Below are 17,726 nucleotides of genomic sequence, written 5' to 3'. Positions count from 1 at the left end.
CTGACATTTAGTGTCGACAAAATCTTTCTTGCAGCGCTTCGTAGCCAATGAGAAAAGACGCGTATTTTCTAAAGAGTTGTCTTGATAAAAATGGAAAAGTGGTTTCTATAAGCAATGGAAAGGATATAAACAGGAGGAATATGGCTTAACTAAGTATCACTAATGAGAAATGAAAGTAATAATACCAGCTTCAATTCAGGATACAACTTCACAGGCACAAGCATTAGCAGTAAGAAAAAAGAAATTATCCCCAAAGAATCATAAAGAACATTTTGTTGATAGTTAAGTTACGATGAGCTAGATGCTCGTTGCTAAGAGAAGTTAAAAGATCGCCCAGAGAAACTGCAATGTGATCAGAGTTACCGTGTGGAGTAGAAGAAACGATAGGATAAATGCTAGGATCAGACTCGAGGCAAAGATTAAGGAGACAGGGGTCATAGTTGTCGTGGTCTGGATAACGAGTAGAGAAGTTGATTATCTGGGAAAGAGATTGCGATAGAGAAATATAGAAGACATAGGTTTCAGTATAATCAATGACTTTTAGAAATTAGCCAATTAAGATGAGGAATATTGAAATCACTAAGTTCTAAATTAGTGGGCAACAAGAAAAGACTTGGCCAGTTTTATTTGATGCAACATCAATAAGAGTGTGATTGTGAGAAGACAGAGAAAGATAAAGCAAGGAAAAAGGCGATGGTTGGTACAGCGTAGGAGAGCCAAAGCGAATGATTAGAAGACTCAAATATAATGTCGCACCCTGGTGGTTGTTGACTGGCTGGCTTGAGGTGGTGGCTGGTTGAGTTGATGAATGAAAATATGCTTCTTGATCTGTGTGTACAAGTAACTGACCAATGCCCGCGAACATTTCACAAAATATTTAATTATCGCACATAAAGACAAATTGCGTTGGCTTTTTACTAATAACAACAGCAATAATTATATGCTAGGAGAGAGATACGGCAAACTATTGATACAGCAACATACAGCTTGCCCAACATACCTGGAAACAATTATTTATCTGCGTCATCTATCTAAGCTATCTTCCTGCATCACCTGGCTGGTAAAAATGCGCGCCGTCTGGTGTGAAAGGAGACACATCACTCAGCTGCCTCAACATTCTGCCAGTAATTACCGCCAAAAGCAGCCTTCTATAGGGTACAAGAAGAAGATTCTAGAAGATTGAATCACTCGATGGCTTGACGCTGATTGGTTGCTTAATATGCTGATCACGAGAAACTATTGTGGTTCGGTCGTGATGTATGACCGATTACCTAGTGCTTCGGTTTTGAATCACCGCTAGAATAGATTCGCGAGATATTGGGAAATTATTGCGAATGTAGACATTAATACCATTCATATTATATCAGGAGGGTTTTATAATATTAATGATGGAACAGAAGACCAATTACAACTAAAACATCGAATATTAGTGAAAGACAAAGTCAGAAATTTAGATGGTGGTCATGGTTTGTGCAGCCATTTCATAAATAATAAATTTAAGAGGAGAAACTTCTGGGTAATCCCTCAAATTATTTTGAAAGAGATTATTGAAAACAGTTGGAAACTTGCCATTTTAAAGACCCAATATCGTAACAACAGATCTCGGGGAAGTTCATCAGATATACTTGCAAAGACACCCTTCATGCACGACATAGCACTGCATTAGTATACATCTGCAGATTGAGCAGCCTATGTGCAACACCAGAGTTCGGGTTCCTACGTACAATTCGGCTACAGAACCAAAAACAGATTAGATCTGTTCCCTAATTCGAAATTTCTTATATTCTTTAGTCGAACTTCAGTCACAAAAACGAGATTCACACATTGACTTAGTAGTTTGGATAGTTAAAGCATACGCGTCTTTAGCAAAAACACTTGAATTTCGATGAAGCGGTCGACGTATTCGTATATTAGGTGCTATATAGAAATAGAATTCACAGTTGTAGACAGATGTTGGCATTACATATATATGAAGAGCATTTCTTAAGCTTTCAGAGTTCAGTTTCATGAATGACTATCCTTCTTGTTCAGAGGGAGACATGAAATCTACGATAAACTCTACCATATGGTACTGTCTACGAATACAAAATAAAATTTTTACCAATTACTAACTCTGCTATATAAGTAAGTATAGCATATGTTGCAGAACTGCATTAGAGATACAACAGAAAACCAAATTTTACCTGTTCATAATCACATCTGTCGAAATGTAAGAAATTATTATTGTAGATAATTTTTATACGGTTGATATCTTTTAGTTACTCGTTTACTCTTTGCTCTTTTACTTGTTCCAGTCATTTGACTGCGGCCATGCTGGAGCACCACTTTCAATCGAGCAAGTCGACTCCAGAACTTATTCTTTGTAAGCCTAGTACTTATTCTATCGGTCTCTTTTGCTGAACCTCTAAGTTACGGGGACGTAAACACACCAGCATCGGTTGTCAAGCGATATTGGGGGACAAACACATATATACATATATACGACGGGCTTCTTTTCAGTTTCCGTCTACCAAATCTACTCACAAGGCTATAGTAGAATACACCTGCCCAAGGTGGCACGCAGTGGAACTGAACCCGGAACCATGTGGTTGGTAAGCAAGCTACTTACCACACAACCACTCCTACGCCTAGTTATTTATTTTCTGTACTTTTCTTTACTGTACATTCACTTAGTGGTTCTCCCATCAACACTTCGGCAAGTATCTCTCTATATATATAAACGGCAGTTTGTCTGTCTGTGTGTCTGTGTGTCTGTCAGGTTGTACCCTCACCCTGACCACGGCTTTCAACCGATTCTGATGAAACTTGACACACACATAGCCCAATGTCATAATTCAAAACTAACGCAGCGAAAATTTTGAAAAGTCCCCCCAGTTCTGAAAAAAATTGATAAATTCGACATGGGGTCGAGAATCTAAGCTTTTTATTTGCAACACATTTTCTGTGGTAGTTTTCGCTTAATGCTACCCTAAGAAACTTAATTCTGACTTTAGTTTTCCATGCAATACCTTACCATCAGAAAAAATCGATAAAATCATGCCATTTTGGGAAATCGCGTTCAAATTCGAGATGACATATTTTCGACAATATCTTTCACAAATTGACAGGAATTTTTTAAAAATTCACAGCGAGCATCATGTCTGTTCCAGGGGCTCTTACATACCCGGGCAATGCCGGGCTATGCTGCTAGTATTCTATATTTCGCTGATAAGGTCATAATAATACCGAAATATATTCAAAATTAACTGTTATACTTGACGAAAATATCAAAATAATGTGAAACATTAAGTAATGCTGTTTTGATTTTTTTGTCTTTCCTCATCACATAATTACTTCTAATGAACCTTAAATGTACCCTACATAATAACACTATCTTAACTATTCTATTATTCTTTTATCCTTTTACTTGCTTCAATCATTTGACTGCAGCCATGCTGGAGCACCACTTTAAAAGTTTTGGTCGAAGAAATCGACCCCAGGACTTATTCTTTATAAGCCTAGTACTTATTCTGTTGGTCTCTTTTGTCGAACCGCAAAGTTACGGGGGACATAAACACACCAGCAATGGTTGTCAAGCGATGTCGGGAGCGGGGAGAAACACACACACACACACTTCTTTCAGTTTCAGGCTTCCAAATTCACTCACAAGGCTTTGTTCAGCCCGAAGTTATAGAAGAAGACACTTGCCCAAGGTACCACGCAGTGGGACTGAACCCGGAACCATGTGGCTGGTAAGCAGGCTACTTATCACACAGCCACGACTATGTATCTGTCAGTTTCTTTGATAGGTCGGTTGCTGTTCCCAGCTATGACTACCTACTAGTAATGGTGGTGGACGTGAAAAGTGGATAAGTTATTACACAACCAGCCCATATATCAAGAGTTCTAATCCACCAGAAGTGTTTCGTTCCATTCCTGAGTAGACCATTTTTCTTCTATAAAGCTGCGGTTAGCTGTTGGGAATATGTATCACATCTTGTGGTGGTATGATCTACGATAGATTAACGCCCTATCCAACAGGCATGAAACCATAACTAACCATAGTTAAAAAGTGTTCCAGTGTTTATAAACCATTAACATGCATAACTACAGATTAATGAAACAGAAGGAGTTAAATAGCATTGTTATTAAACTCTAGTTCAGTTCTGACTGTCTTTACGTATATCTATAACTAAGTTATCCAAGGTAACATTTTTTAAAGACTTTACTGGATAATCTGGCGGTTAATTCACACAGGTCAAATAGAATGACTCTTTGTCTTGCAGAGCCGATAAGAGAGGGCATCAGCAATGGAATTTACAAGGAGGTTGGTAATATCAAAAAAATTAATAAATGAACAACAACAACAACAATAGTGGCTCTCATGGTTTCTGCTCTTAACTGATTGGAAGTGTTATCATGTACATTTTTTTCATGTTTTGTCTTGGTATAAAAGATGGGCTGCAACAAATATTCTGCTCAATACTACAGATTTGCTTGTCAGTTACTTGACCTTAACCAGTTGATCATGTCTCTTAGTGGCTGACGATATGTGCATCTCTGATCATGAGCAGAAGTAGTGGGGGAGTATCATAGCCGTGTGTTGAAAGAAATTCTTAGAGGTTTGGATAATTCACTTTTGGAAACATGAGTAGTTTGTTCAACATCCTTAAACAACCCTTATTCAGGGATCTTTTGAGCAGGATGGGCTACTTGACCAGAAGAAAATTCTAACTGGGCCCCACCTGCAAAGTCATGCGCTGTTTATCTTGATATGAGATCAGCATGTCGCGCGCATATGGTTGTGATGCATGTGCCTGGTGTACCCTTATCAGACGGGTAGTCATGATGCGTATACTGGGCTTCGTATATATTTAACCCCAGTGTCACTTTGATGGCATGCACTGCTCTCTCACTCAATAATAATAATAATAATGGTTTCAAATATTGCCACAATAATTATGATGACAATGATAATGACGACGACGATAACGATGATGGTGGTCACTCCCATCAATTTGTGTCATTATGTATATATGCGCACCCATCATTTCTTTGTTTGTCTCAGCCTTTAGACTGCGGTGATGCTGGGGTGCCGCCTTGAAGAACTTTAGTCGAACGAAAAGACCTCAGTATTTATTTATTCTAAAGCCTGGTACCTACTCTATAGGTCTCTTCTGCCAACCGTTAAGTTATGGGGACGCAAACACACTGTTGGTCAAGTGGTGGTGAGAGACAAACACATACACAAAGGCGCAAACACGCACTCACACATATATACATATATATGTGGGCAGGGTGTATGTATATACGACGGGCTTCTTTCAGTTTCTGTCCACTCACAAGGAATTAGCCAGCCCTAAGCTATAGTAGGAAATACTTACCTAAGGTTCCACGAGGTGGGATTGAACCCGGAAACATGTGGTTGGGAAGCAAACGTCTTATCACACAGCCACACCTTTATTCACATTAAATCCCGATATAACCATAATGTACACTATCTGAAAGTATCTGTAGAAAATTTCGTTTAAAAATATCAATTTTTCTGAAACTTATGAAGAAACAAAGTCGCTGGTGGCATACCTACACGCTTCTGTGTTAGTATGCCAAATCTACTGTATAGAAGTGGGGAGGGGTAGTTAAACAGTGGGAGTTGTAAGGCATAAGACTGAAATATGAGCAGAGTTGCCAACGTACTGCCGAAGATTAGGCTCACTCCTACAATTTGTAATTAATATAAATTCCGAAATGAAGGCGGCGAGCTGGCGGAATCGTTAGCATGCCGGGCAAAATGCTTAGCGACATTTTGTCCGTCTTTATGTTCTGAGTTCAAATTCTGCCGCGGTCGACTTTCGTGGTGCAATAAAATAAGCACCATTTGAGTACTGGAGCGACATAATCGACTTACCCCACCTCCACCCCGAAATTGCTGGTCTTGTGCAAAAATTTGAAGCCAATATAAATTCCGTAATGAAATATCTTTATCTTTCTTAAGCAGAGTTATTTTATATGATTAATGTTTATAGGCTCGCTATAATAAGCATGTAAGCGGCCACTTCACTAATTGTTTTTTTAAGCAGAAGGAGTCCCTGAGTATTCGTTTACACCCATCCCTCTAAGTTCTGTTTTTCAAACCGTCTGCTCGTGCTAACAGCGACAGCTTACAGCTTCTCGAGTTGACTACTTGGTGGACTGCTAACGAGAGTTAACACACACGATACAGTGCTTCTTGCTTTCACGATAGGAACGACAGTCGATAGGAAAATAAATACCTCTTGAAATCTGGACAGCCATAATAGAAAATAGTAGATCTTCCAGGTTACAGTGCATGTGTGTGTGTGTTTGTGTGTAATCACGTAGTCGCGGTGAGATTGGTAATTAATAGCATCTGTTATCAAATTTCAAAATTTTATCGGTTGCCTTACATATTTAAGCTGAAATACATTTTGAAAGCTGTTTTGAGGGGAGGGTTACTATTATTAAAGTAAAATTTGTGAGTTTCAGTGGTAGAATGTAACTTTGGAACGAGCTTTTAACTGAGAAGGACTGCTATTGACCTATAGGAACATATGTGTATTGCATTCATATACACTGATTTCTCAAATACAATAAAGACACGTGAGAGAAATTAATTTCAAGGGAGATAACTTATTTTATTGATTTTTGCCCCTTTGTCGTTGTTATTCTATTTATGACTACATTATTTTTAAAAAGAACTTCGTGTTTCCGTTAGTGATTTGAAAAAAGTCGAACAGTTGAAGTTTTAAAGATGGCTCTCTGCTGGATGAAGAATTGGTAATGTGCATGTTGTATCTCTGGTAAAGATACTCAACTTTGTCATGTATATGGACTATAGAATTGTACGATGAACTGAAATCTTCTATAAGCAAAACGAGAGCCTCAATGTGTTCATTCAAACGGCTAAAAATAATAACCAAATCTACATAAAATCACACACGTTAGAATATATAGTCCTAGATTATACCTAAAAGTATGGTATGATCATGGCTAGAATACCTTTGGTCGTAGGCCTTTGTGATCTGCGCTAACTAGGTACAACAGGCGCTGTAACCACTTGAAAAATATTTATTGTATTTAATGGCTTTATAAGACACTTGTAAGCTTCCTCACCCAAATTTTTAGAACACTTAAGCATTTAATGTATAGCAATAAATAAAATAAAACTACAAAACAATTAGAGTAGGAGGAACACATTTTTATTTCATCTGTAGCAATAATATTTAGCAATGGAACATAGATCACTATATTTGATGTAAAAAACAAAAAACTGAAGAATAGAATCGCAATTTTCTAGAATATAACACCAACGTCATTAAAATATCTGATCATTCAAGACCTCATGTGGAATTGGATCTAACAACAATTTTGGCTTTGGCACACTTTTTCTGGGCAACACCACCACTAAATATTGAGTGCATTTTAGCCACTACCGACAGACAGTAGACGTCAGACTGAACACAGTAAACAGTAGCACGACCAGCAAATGGCTAGAATGCTGTCACAACACAAAAACAATGAATGGACAGCAACTGCAGCTCACAATGGTCAGCTAACATCACAACAGCAACCACTATTTTTTATTTTAAAAATATTAATTTTTATTGTGAACAAAATAATGTCGTAGTTACTATAAACAAGATACTGAGATAGTTCAAAGCTTATTGCTCTTGAAACTAGGTACCATAGTAGTTGCTGTCATGATGTGAGTTGATCACTGTATTGCAGGCGCTGTCCAGCTATTGTTTTTGTGTTGTGACAGTGCTCTAGCCAGCTGCTGGCTATATTACTGTCTACTACTTGTCTTCTCTGTCCTGTCTGAGGTCTGATATTTGCCGTCTATCATCTATTGGTAGTGGCTAAAATGAATTGAATACATAGTAGTGATCTTGCTCAGAAAAAGCACCAAAGATGAAATTGTTAGATCTGAAACTACACGAAGTCTTGAATGATTAGATTTTTTGATGACGGTGTAGCATACGCTTAGTGAAATTCTCTCTCTCTCTGTTATATATAACATAAGTACAGATGTAACAGATAACAGCTATCCTTTGACCGCTTGGACCCTGTTGTGTTCACTACTCTGATTGGTTGGTATTACGCACCAATGTGCAACCCAACAAATCTCAGCCTTCTGATAAGATCCCATGACACAGTCTCTTCTAAATTTCCATTGGAGCCTACTGGTCCCTATAAAAAGCTAGTTCAACACCGAGTCGAAGTCTTTAGGTTTTAGACCTTCTAAGGTCTAACCACTGACCACAGAGCACAGCCAGTTCCAGTGACAGACAACACCAGCAGCTCACACGGAGAAACACCAACACGTCTAGTGAATCGCAATCATATTTGTGTTGTTTTTACATCAGATATAGTGATACAGGTTTGATTACTAAATATTCCTGCAACGTATTTGTAATACGGCCAATGAGCATTGTTTGGTAACACGTTCCATGCTTTCATTAGTCAATTTAGGTGCTTATGTAATTTCAAATAGATAAACACTCTCTTGTCTTTCATACCATTCATACAGAAGAACATCCAGAATGTGACAGATGGAGGAAGAAGGTAGCACAAGCACCCATTACAGCTGAGTTGACTGGAGCAACAAGAAACAAAATCCATTCTCAAGGATACAATGCAACACTTGATCCAGTAACTGAACCCACAACCTTATGATCATGATCCCAACACCCTAACCACTAGATCACATGCCTTAACAATAAAACTTACAAGAGAATATCAAAGTCAGTTATAGCAGAAAACATTTTATAGCAATAAGCTACCAACAGAGAAGAAAATGCCTGTAAATCAGGAAAGTAGACAACCATTTATAGTTAACTAATATGCACAAAGGCAATAATTAAAGATGGCAAGACAGAAAAAAGAAAGCAGCTTAGCTTTAGCAGAGAATATTTCATATAAAGCAGGTTACCAGCATAGTTGAACACAAAGCAGGAAGTCAGACAGTCTTTAGAAAGTTGGTAAAATACAAAAACAAAAGAAGTTTGAGGAAACATCAGTATTCTATAACAAGAACGTTAATTATTTTCAAAGCTTATGAAATTCCAATATTTTGTCTTGACAAAGGAGGCAAACAAGCAGAATTGTTAGCATGCCAGGCAAAATGCTTAGCAGCATTTTATCCATTTTCGCCTTCTGAGTTCAAATTCCAACATGGCTGACTTTGCCTTTCATTCTTTTGGGGTTGATAAAACAAGTACCAATTGAACACTGGGGTTGATGTAATTGACTTACCTTTTACCCTGAAATTGCTGGCCTCGTGCCAAAATTTGAAACCAATATTTAGTTATCACAACCTACTGGTATGAAGTAGATGTTTTTGCATGCAATGATAAACCTTACATTTACATGAACCAATAACACCAACTTTGAATCCCTTATTCTCCTTGTCCCCTTCTGATAGAAACACATTTTCTTATATTCCTCTCATTTATCATCCAGATTTTAAACTTCAATGTAAAGTTAGACAATGAAGGCTACAATTGCATTTTTTACCAGTCTGTAACTGCTATTCTTGCCTACACCATTCTATTATAATTTTTGTTATATGCAATGCCTCCAAATTTTCAATCATTGCATAGTGATTGAGTGACAGTTTAACATAGTTTACCCCTTTTAGTTTTCAAGCTAAAGTATTTTAAATTATTTTTTAAGTGATTTCCCCTTGTAACCATGATCTTCAAGATACAGTCTACTCTGATCTCACCTTAAGTCTGTATTTCTATTGCTGTTGTTATGACAATACTTGTGTAACATCAAATACACAAATGATACTGGATTATAAGCAACAATAGACATTTTGGGTGAACAACAAAAGAACAGTGATGTTACTAAGCCATAAAGTAATAATGATCACTATCAGGTTTGCCATTAACATTCTTATTTCAAGTTTCTTTCAGAAATTAAAAGAGGTTTCTAAGTAAAAATAAGATATATGCAACATGTATAACATAAATAGGTAGTAACACACACACAAGCTCAGATATAATTACTACTTTAACTTTTAAGAGTTGGATGCTGTATGGAAGTATTTGTCTGAGAAGGTAGAAGGTTTAATTTTAAGATAATTCTTTTTTGAAATATCCATAATAGTAATAATGATGATAATGATTGAGTAAATAATATTACAATATCAAGGACCTTGACAGTGTTAATGAGCTGGACTAGGCAATTTACAGGTAATCTGGATAGTCTCACTGTAAAGAATGGAAGATGGAAAAATTTGGTGTGTATATATGTATGTATATATATGGGTGTGTATATATATATATATATGTATGTATACATATATATATATATGTGTGTGTATATATATATATATATATATATATATATATATATATGTGTGTGTGTATACACATATATGTAAATAGGGGTTATGAGAGGTAATGGTGTCAGTAACACCCAAAGGTGTCAGGTAATGCTGAGTAAGTGCTATGGATAGACCATAGTTAAGCTCCAGGTTCAGTGATTATGCGAATTTTTTTTCAGAATGAGATAAAAACCAACACTGTGAAAATTTTAGAACATTTATAACATTTATAAATAGAAGGTTTTACAGCTGTTTTCAGGATATTTATTATATCCCTTCATTGTCACCAATGGAGAGATATAATAAATAGCCTGGAAAAAGCTGTAAGACTTTTATTTATAAATGGCCTTCATTTTTTATCTCATTCTGAATAAAAAAAATTTATATATATATATCCGAGTTGATAGTTCCGTGGTAGCTAAGGCAATTAGAAGCATGAAGACAGGGAAAGCCCCAGGCCCATCAGGAATTACTGCATAGATGCTCAAAATATCTGGCGGTGTCGGCTATAACCTAGTCACCCGTATAGTCAACCAGGTGATACACGAAGGAGTCATACCCAATAACTGGTGTAGCAGCATACTAGTCAACTGCTACAAAGGTAAAGGTGATGACCTAGATACAAATAATTACAGAGGTATCAAGCTGTTGGATCAAGTAATGAAGGTTACGGAGAGGGTCATAGCCCAACTAATTAGAGAGAGAGTTAGTTTAGATGAGATGCAGTTTGGGTTCGTGCCAGGGAAAAGTACCACTGATGCTATATTCCTGGTAAGGCAGCTGCAGGAGAAATACCTAGCCAAAGATAAGCCCTTGTACCTGGCTTTTGCTGACATGGAGAAAGCTTTTGATAGGGTCCCCTGATCCCTTATCTGGTGGTCAATGAGGAAACTAGGGATAGATGAATGGCTGGTGAGGACTGTGCAAGCCATATACAGAGATGCCGTAAGTAAGGTTAGGGTTGGCAACATGTACACAGAAGAATTCAAAGTAGAGGTTGGGGTCCACCAGGGTTCAGTACTCAGCCCCCTCCTATTTATCATAGTCCTCCAGGCAATTACGGAGGAATTCAAGACAGGTTGTCCCTGGGAGCTCCTCTACGCTGACGACCTTGCTCTTATTGCTGAGTCACTATCAGAGCTGGAGGAGAAGTTCCAGGTGTGGAAGGAGGGTTTAGAATCGAGGGGCCTTAGAGACAACCTAGCTAAAACCAAAGTACTAATAAGTAGAAAGGTAGACAATCCACAAATGTCTTCAGGAAGATGGCCCTGCTCGATCTGTAGAAAAGGTGTAGGTAGAAACTCTATAAGATGTACCCAGTGTAAGCTATGGACACATAAGAGGTGCAGCAATGTCAAAGGTGGGCTAACTGGGAAGATAGTTTTTGTATGTGGCAGATGCTCAGGAGCATTAACCTCCGAAAATCTGCGGAAAATAACTTCCGTCACTTTCCAGGGGGAAAAACTAGAAGTAGTTGATAGCTTCCGTTATCTAGGTGACCAAGTCAGTAGTGGGGGTGGGTGCGCTGAAAGTGTAACTGCTAGAATAAGAATAGCCTGGGCAAAGTTTAGGGAGCTCTTACCTCTGCTGGTGACTAAAGGCCTCTCGCTCAGAGTAAAAGGCAGACTGTATGATGCGTGTGTACGAACAGCCATGCTATATGTCAGTGAAACATGGGCCGTGACTGCCGAGGACATGCGTAAGCTCGTGAGGAATGAAGCCAGTATGCTCCGATGGATGTGTAATGTCAGTGTACATACTCGACAGAGCGTTAGCACCTTGAGAGAAATGTTGTACCTAAGAGGCATCAGTTGTGGTGTGCAAGAGAGACGATTGCGCTGGTATGGTCATGTGGCGAGAATGGATGAAGATAGGTGTGTGAGAAAGTGCCAATCCTTAGCAGTTGAGGGAACCCGTGGAAGAGGTAGACCCAGGAAAACCTGGGACGAGGTGGTGAAGCACGACCTTCGAACTTTAGGCCTCACTGAGGAAATGACCAGTGACCGAGACCTTTGGAAATATTCTGTACGTGAGAAGACCAGGCAGGACAAGTGAGCCCAGCCCACTTATGAATGCCTTTCCTCCCTTGGACACAAAGACCTGTTGAGGCAAGCGAAGTCGATATAGAACCTCATCCGACGACAGGCACCCATGCCAACCCCCTTTGCTTGCGAAGACATGTTGGGGCAAGCGAAATCGAAATCGAATTGAACCAGCCAGGATCCCTGGTCTGGTGGTACGTAAAAAGCACTATCCGACTCGTGGCCTATGCCAGCGCCGCCTCCACTGGCTTCCGGGCCGGTGGCACGTAAAATACACCAATCTGACTGTACGACAGGCACCCATGCCAACCCCCTTGCTTGTGAAGACATGTTGGGGCAAGCGAAATTGAAATCGAAGTGAACCAGCCAAGATCCCTGGTCTGGTGGTACGTAAAAAGCACTATCCGACTCGTGGCCGATGCCAGCGCCGCCTCCACTGGCATCCGTGCCGGTGGCACGTAAAATACACCAATCTGACCGTACGACAGGCACCCATGCTAACCCCCTTGCTTGCGAAGACATGTTGGGGCAAGCGAAATCGAAATCGAATTGAACCAGCCAGGATCCCTGGTCTGGTGGTACGTAAAAAGCACTATCCGACTCATGGCCGATGCCAGCACCGCCTCGTCTGGCTTCCGTGCCGGTGGCACATAAAATACACCAATCCGACCGTGGCCGTTGCCAGCCTCGCCTGGCACCTGTGCAGGTGGCACGTAAAAAGCACCCACTACACTCACGGAGTGGTTGGCGTTAGGAAGGGCATCCAGCTGTAGAAACACTGCCAGATAAGACTGGAGCCTGGTGCAGTCTTCTGGCTTCCCAGATCCCCGGTCGAACCGTCCAACCCATGCTAGCATGGAGAACGGACGTTAAACGATGATGATGATGATGATGATGATGATGATATGGGTATACATATATATATACAGACATATATATACACACACATATATATATATATACATATACACAATACAGATATATATATATATATATATACATAATATACACACACACACATATATTTATATACATATATATATTTACATATGTCTATATATATATATATATATATATTTACTTATGTCTCTCTCTCTATATATATATATATTTACATATGTCTATATATATATATATCTAAATATGTATATCTCTTATTATAAAAGGCAGATTTTATCTGCCTCCCTTTGTAAGTTATAGAAATCTACAATATAGGATTTCTTCAATTACAATTTACCTAGCATTTTTAAGAGTAGAATGCATCGGGTCATGCCAGGTCCAGTTTTTAAAATTTAAACTCCAATTAAGCAAAATTTACAGAAAACTCACATTCTGGTGTGTATGTCAAATGCTTTTCTTAGTCTGGTTTACAGCACACGCAAACGCACACACACAGTGTGCAACGAATAAAGTGAAACTAGATGTAATATTTGTTTCTGTCTATCACGCTGATAGATACATGAGTAAAATGTATGGGAAGCTAACAGATAAGAGTGAGTGAAAATGTTCTGGAAGAGAGTAAATTAGCGACAGAGTGATTTGAGGAAGACTAAACTGAAGTATGAAACAGTGTTTATGTATAAACAGACGACACTTATATAAACCCTTTCGTTACCAAACCACCCGAATTTACCTATTCATATTTAAATGAGATATCAGAGTAAATCTCTTTAGTACATTCGTGAAAACACGTATTATACTTCGTAAACACTTCAAATACAGTTTTGTACAAAAATCGAAGTGTAATTTTAATTCCGTGAATTATGGGAGATTTTTTCCGAAATTTGTCCCTATTGTGTTTTCAAAATTTGTAATTCTGACGAAAAATGGATACGAATTTCATTATATCAGCAGAGTCAGAATTCGAAGGATTTCTACTGAAGACCTCCATAAATCTAACTCTATGACTGAAAAAAAAAGCATCTTTATAAAGTGAAGTTGTGTGTCTGTCCCCTTCGATTTAGATTCGTAACAACTCCCACATTTTGCGGTGCAGTTTAACCAAAAGCGGGTATCTTATAGTCGTGATTCATATCGAGCCCTTCTGGGTATTAGCGCGCGTCTACGATGAGTCTACGATTTTAAAAAAAATATACCATCATATTTTTCCATTTTAATGCATTTTTTTCGCTTATTATAAGGGAAGTAACTCTCTAAAAATATCTACGATGTGTCAACGATTTAAAAAAAAAATTTACCTTAATTTTTTTTCAATTTTTAATGCATTTTTTTGCTATTTTTTGGCTATAACTCTCTAAAAATGCTTATATAGTTATTTCCCTTACAACCGAGCAACGCCGGGCGATACTGCTAGTATATATATATATCTAAATATATAGATATTTACATATATATATATATATATATATATATATATATATATTTACATATATATATCATCATCATCATCATTGTTTAACATCCGCTTTCCATGCTAGCATGGGTTGGACGATTTTGACTGAGGGCTGGCGAGCCAGATGGCTGCACAAGGCTCCAATCTTGATCTGGCAGAGTCTCTACAGATGAATGCCCTTCCTAACGCCAACCACTCTGAGAGTGTAGTGGGTGCTTTTAATGTGCCATCGGCACGGGGGCCAGTCAGTTGGCACTGGCAACAACCTCGCTCAAATCGTTTTACACGTGCCACCCGCACAGGTGCTAGTGAAGTGACGTTGGTAACGATCACGCTTGAATGGTGCCCTTTTACGTGCCATGGGTACGGAAGCCAGTTAGCTGCTCTGGCAACGATCACACTTGGATGGTGCTCTTGGCACCCTACTAGCACAGGCATAAGTGCCAGTAAGGTGATGCAGGTAACGATCATACTCGAATAGCTGCTCTGTCAACGATCACACTCGTATGGTGCTCTTTGCACACCGCTAGCATGAATGCCAGTCATCGAATTGATGTTGATTTTGATTTCACTTGCCTCAACAGGTCTTCGCAAGCAGAGTTTAGTGACCAAAGAAGGAAAGGTACACATAAGCGGGCTGGTTACGCTCCTGGCATAGGCCACAGGTTATGGTCTCATTTGGCTTGCCAGGTCTTCTCGAGCACAGCATATTTCCAAAAGTCTAGGTAGCTAGTCATTTCCTTGGTGAGGCCTAATGTTCGAAGGTCGTGCTTCACTACTTCATCCCAGGTCTTACTAGATCTACCTCTTCCACAGGTTCCCTCAACCGCCAGGGTGTGGCACTTTTTCACACTGCTATCCACATCCATTCTTGCCACATGACCATACCAGCGCAGTTGTCTCTCTTACACACCACATCTGATGCTTCTTAGGTCCAACTTTTCTCTCAGGGTACTAACACTCTGTTGAGTATGCACACTGACATTACACATCCATCGGATCATACTGGCTTCATTCCTTGCGAGCTTACGCATGTCCTCAGCAGTCACAGCCCATCTTTCACTGCCGTGTAGCATGGCTGTTCGTACAAATGCACCATAGTCTACCTTTTACTCTGAGCGAGAGGCCCTTTGTCACCAGCTGAGGTAAGAACTCTCTGAACTTTGCCCAAGCTATTCTTTTTCTAGCAGCTACACTTTCAGCGCACCCTCCTTCGCTACTGACTTGGTCACCTAGATAACGGAGGCTATCAACTACTTCTAGTTTTTCTCCCTGGAATGTGGCGGTAGTTGGTCTCTGCACATTTTCAGTGTTTATCGCTCCCGAGCATCTGCCACATACAAAAACTATCTTCCCAGTTAGCCTTCCTTTGATGTTACTGCACCTCTTATGTGTCCATAGCTTACACTGGGTACATCTTATAGAGCCATAACTTAATATATAAAAAGAGACATACTTATCTACATGGCCGAAAGAGCTGTAAGATGTAATCTATACTTATATTTATATTCTCTTTTTTATATATATTCTACTTATTATACAACTTTACTCTTTTATGTACACTTTTTTGTGTACACTGATTTGTTCTGCTTTTTTATGTTTAACCCTACTGTCTCTTATGTGGTGGTTTAATAAAGTTGTGATTGAGTATTATCTGATAATTGATATTGATTTAGATGTATTTCTCTCCATTTTCTTATCTTGTATATAATATATATATATATATATATATATATATATATATATATACATATACATATACATATATATATACATATACATATTATATACAAATACATATATATATACCAATACATATATATATACAAATACATATATACATATATATATACATATACATAATATATAACATATATATATATATATATATTATATATATATACATATATATATATATATTACATCTATATATATATATATATATATATATATATATATGTATATCATATATATAATACATATACTCTTTTACTCTTTACTTGTTTCAGTCATTTGACTGCGGCCATGCTGGAGCACCGAGCACCGCCTTTGATCGAGCAAATCGACCCCGGGACTTATTCTTTGTAAGCCCAGTACTTATTCTATCGGTCTCTTTTGCCGAACCGCTATATATACATATATATATATATATATATATATATATAATATATATATATAATATATATATATACATATATATCATATATATATATACATACATATATATATATATACATACATATATATACATATATATATATACTACATATATATATATATACATACATAATATATATAACATATATATATATATACATATATATATATATATACATATATATATATATACATATATATATATACATATATATATACACTATATATATATATATACATATATATACATATTATACTATATATAACATATATATACATATATATATATACATATATATATATACATATATATACATATATATATTATATATACACATATACATATATATACATATATATATATCATATATTTACATATACTATATATACATATATATATATATACAATATATATTACATACATATATTATCATCATCATCATCATCATCATTTAACGTCCGCTTTCCATGCTAGCATGGGTTGGACGGTTCAACTGGGTCTGGGGAGCCCGAAAGATGCACCAGTCCAGTCAGATCTGGCAGTGTTTCTACAGCTGGATGCCCTTCCTAACGCCAACCACTCCGAGAGTGTAGTGGGTGATTTTATGTGCCACCGACACAGGTGCCAGACGAGGCTGGCAAACGGCCACGCTCGGATGGTGTTTTCTATGTGCCACCGACACAGGTGCCAGACGAGGCTGGCAGACGGCCACGCTCGGATGGTGTTTTTTTTATGTGCCACCGACACAGGTGCCAGACGAGGCTGGCAGACGGCCACGCTCGGATGGTGTTTTTATGTGCCACCGACACAAGTGCCAGACGAGGCTGGCAGACGGCCACGCTC

General features: G+C 38.1%; 1 protein-coding gene across 1 annotated transcript in view; it reads right to left on the bottom strand.

The window, feature by feature from the left end:
- Nucleotides 1–244: 244 nt before the first annotated feature.
- LOC115214936 (voltage-dependent calcium channel subunit alpha-2/delta-2) overlaps nt 245–17,726 on the bottom strand; it is a 107,767-nt gene continuing 90,285 nt past the window's right edge. The window contains exons 17-19 of the mRNA XM_036501121.1: nt 8,728–8,798; nt 2,184–2,199; nt 245–478 (exon numbers count right to left, since the gene is read on the bottom strand). Coding sequence (XP_036357014.1) covers nt 245–478; nt 2,184–2,199; nt 8,728–8,798 — 321 coding nt within the window. The remainder of the gene's footprint in view (nt 479–2,183; nt 2,200–8,727; nt 8,799–17,726) is intronic.

This window comes from Octopus sinensis, linkage group LG1 (assembly GCF_006345805.1).
Source record: "Octopus sinensis linkage group LG1, ASM634580v1, whole genome shotgun sequence".
Taxonomy (NCBI): Eukaryota; Metazoa; Mollusca; class Cephalopoda; order Octopoda; family Octopodidae; genus Octopus; species Octopus sinensis.
Note: the sequence above shows the minus strand (reverse complement) of the source record. Positions and strands in the feature narration are given on the sequence as shown.